General features: G+C 42.2%; 1 protein-coding gene across 1 annotated transcript in view; it reads left to right on the plus strand.

Moving 5' to 3' along the window:
* The window catches only part of BRAF (B-Raf proto-oncogene, serine/threonine kinase), a 170,127-nt gene that overhangs the window by 72,258 nt on the left and 95,984 nt on the right, over window positions 1–1,885 (plus strand). Inside the window, exon 2 of the mRNA XM_042782526.1 lies at window positions 304–405. Within this exon, the coding sequence (XP_042638460.1) occupies window positions 304–405 (102 nt within the window). The remainder of the gene's footprint in view (window positions 1–303; window positions 406–1,885) is intronic.

The following is a 1,885-nucleotide window of genomic DNA, read 5'->3' on the forward strand; positions in this document are numbered from 1 at the left end:
ACCATCAGCAGCTGGGGGCCTGGGAATATGAGGAAGGTGAAAAGAGATTTTCATAGTTTCTTTTGAATACTCGTATTATATAGTTGAGAATATATCGTATTCCACTAGTGTAGGGAGAAAAAGAAAAACCTTGAGGATGTTGAGTAATTAAGGGCAAACCATTGTACTGCACGCTCTCTGAGGCCTCTACGCGCTAAATGTCAGTGAACGTTGGCAGTTAGTGCCATATAGTTGTCTGCGTTAAAATACTTCTCATTCACATCCTGGGTGATTTTATTCATATTCTTTTAAAATATGTTCTAGGTGTGGAATATCAAACAGATGATCAAGCTGACGCAGGAACACATCGAGGCCCTGTTGGACAAGTTTGGTGGGGAGCACAATCCACCCTCAATATATCTGGAGGTAAGCTTTGGAGTACCAGGCTGCTGTAATTTTGAAAACAAAATAGTGAACTTACTAAAAGCATTTGTCCTGATAATCTTGGTTATGTTGGTTCTTTTTGGGGGTAGAATTGGAAATAGATGTGGGGAGAGAGAATCCACTCTGGCATTATTGTGCTTCTTCATGGTGTTCTGTTTCACTTGTTTTAATAAACATGTATTTTACTTTTGTAATGTGGAAAATGTCAAATAAAACAAAGGGGAAAGTCCTAGCTAAACTTCAGAGTGTTACTCCGAATAATCAGGGGGAAAAAAACAGATTTAAAGAGAGAGAAAGTATATTTTGGTGGTATTAGTTACATATTGAAAATGGAGAGAATTTTGTAAAACCTTTTTTTTTTAGAATGAGCTCCCCCAAAATTGGTTTATGCTTACTTACAGGTAAAACTTGCAATCTTTAGCCTACTGCTGTCAAGTCAATTCCAGCCGTAGCAACTGTGTAGAATAGCACTGCTTCACTAGGTTTCCAAGGTTGTCAGTCTTTACAGAAGCAGGCTGCCTCATCTTTCTCCCGTGGTGACTGGTGGGTTCAAACTGCTGACCTTTTGGTCAGCAGCCAAGTGCTTTAACCATTGCACCACCAGAGCTCCTGCAGTCTTTAAATAGCCCAGCATTGCTTAGCTTTGCTGTTTAAAGGTGCTTTGAGGATCCTGTCACACCTGGAGCACGATTGTGAATTTATGGGGTTTGTCATTGTTGTGGATCTTACGAGGTAGTTAGTTACTGTTGTAGTCACAGAGAAACTTCCTCGGCATGAATTTCCTTAGGTAAGTTGCTCAGCCTCACCACTTAGGAGCTGTTAGGGAAGCCAGGCAGTAGCCGTACTACTCAACACGGCTCGCCTGAACACCACAGCCCACCGCCTTCTTGGAAAGCTGGTGCCACTGTAATCACGGGTCATATAGGGAGGTCACCCTAAGTTCTAAATGCTCATGTGGCCACTTGCCAGAGATTCTTAGGCATAGATGGACAGGCTTGTATGTTTCTAATTTAGTCATCTCATCACTCCTTAAAGGGCTAGTCAAGTCTTCAGTACAGGCATTCCCCGGACTACAAGCAAGGAATGTTCCTAAGCAGTCTGTAAGTCAGATTGTGGTCAGTTGAAACAAGCGCATGTAGTTTTTAGTTTTACTTTAGTGCAGAAAAACGGTGGAAGCCTTTTCCATGATTTAAAAGCTGCACGTGCAGCAAATGAAGGCGGTGGTGAAGAAGACTTGGTTGCAAACAGGGGGTTGGCACATTTACATACATTAAAGGGCAAGTGGGAGTTGTCCCTAAATCAGATGTTTGTAACTCGAGGACTGCCTGTATTTCGTGAGTGTAAGTTTATATTTCTGAAGTAAACTTGGGAATTTGGAAATAACAGCTAATAAATGGTTCTCTTTACCCCCTCTTCTTCATGTGGCTCTTCCCAGATCGCACTGCCAGTTGGTGTCGGGGCC

Source organism: Orycteropus afer, unplaced genomic scaffold (assembly GCF_000298275.1).
Source record: "Orycteropus afer afer isolate SDZICR_OR568_19922 unplaced genomic scaffold, OryAfe1.0 scaffold00358, whole genome shotgun sequence".
NCBI classification, from domain to species: Eukaryota; Metazoa; Chordata; class Mammalia; order Tubulidentata; family Orycteropodidae; genus Orycteropus; species Orycteropus afer.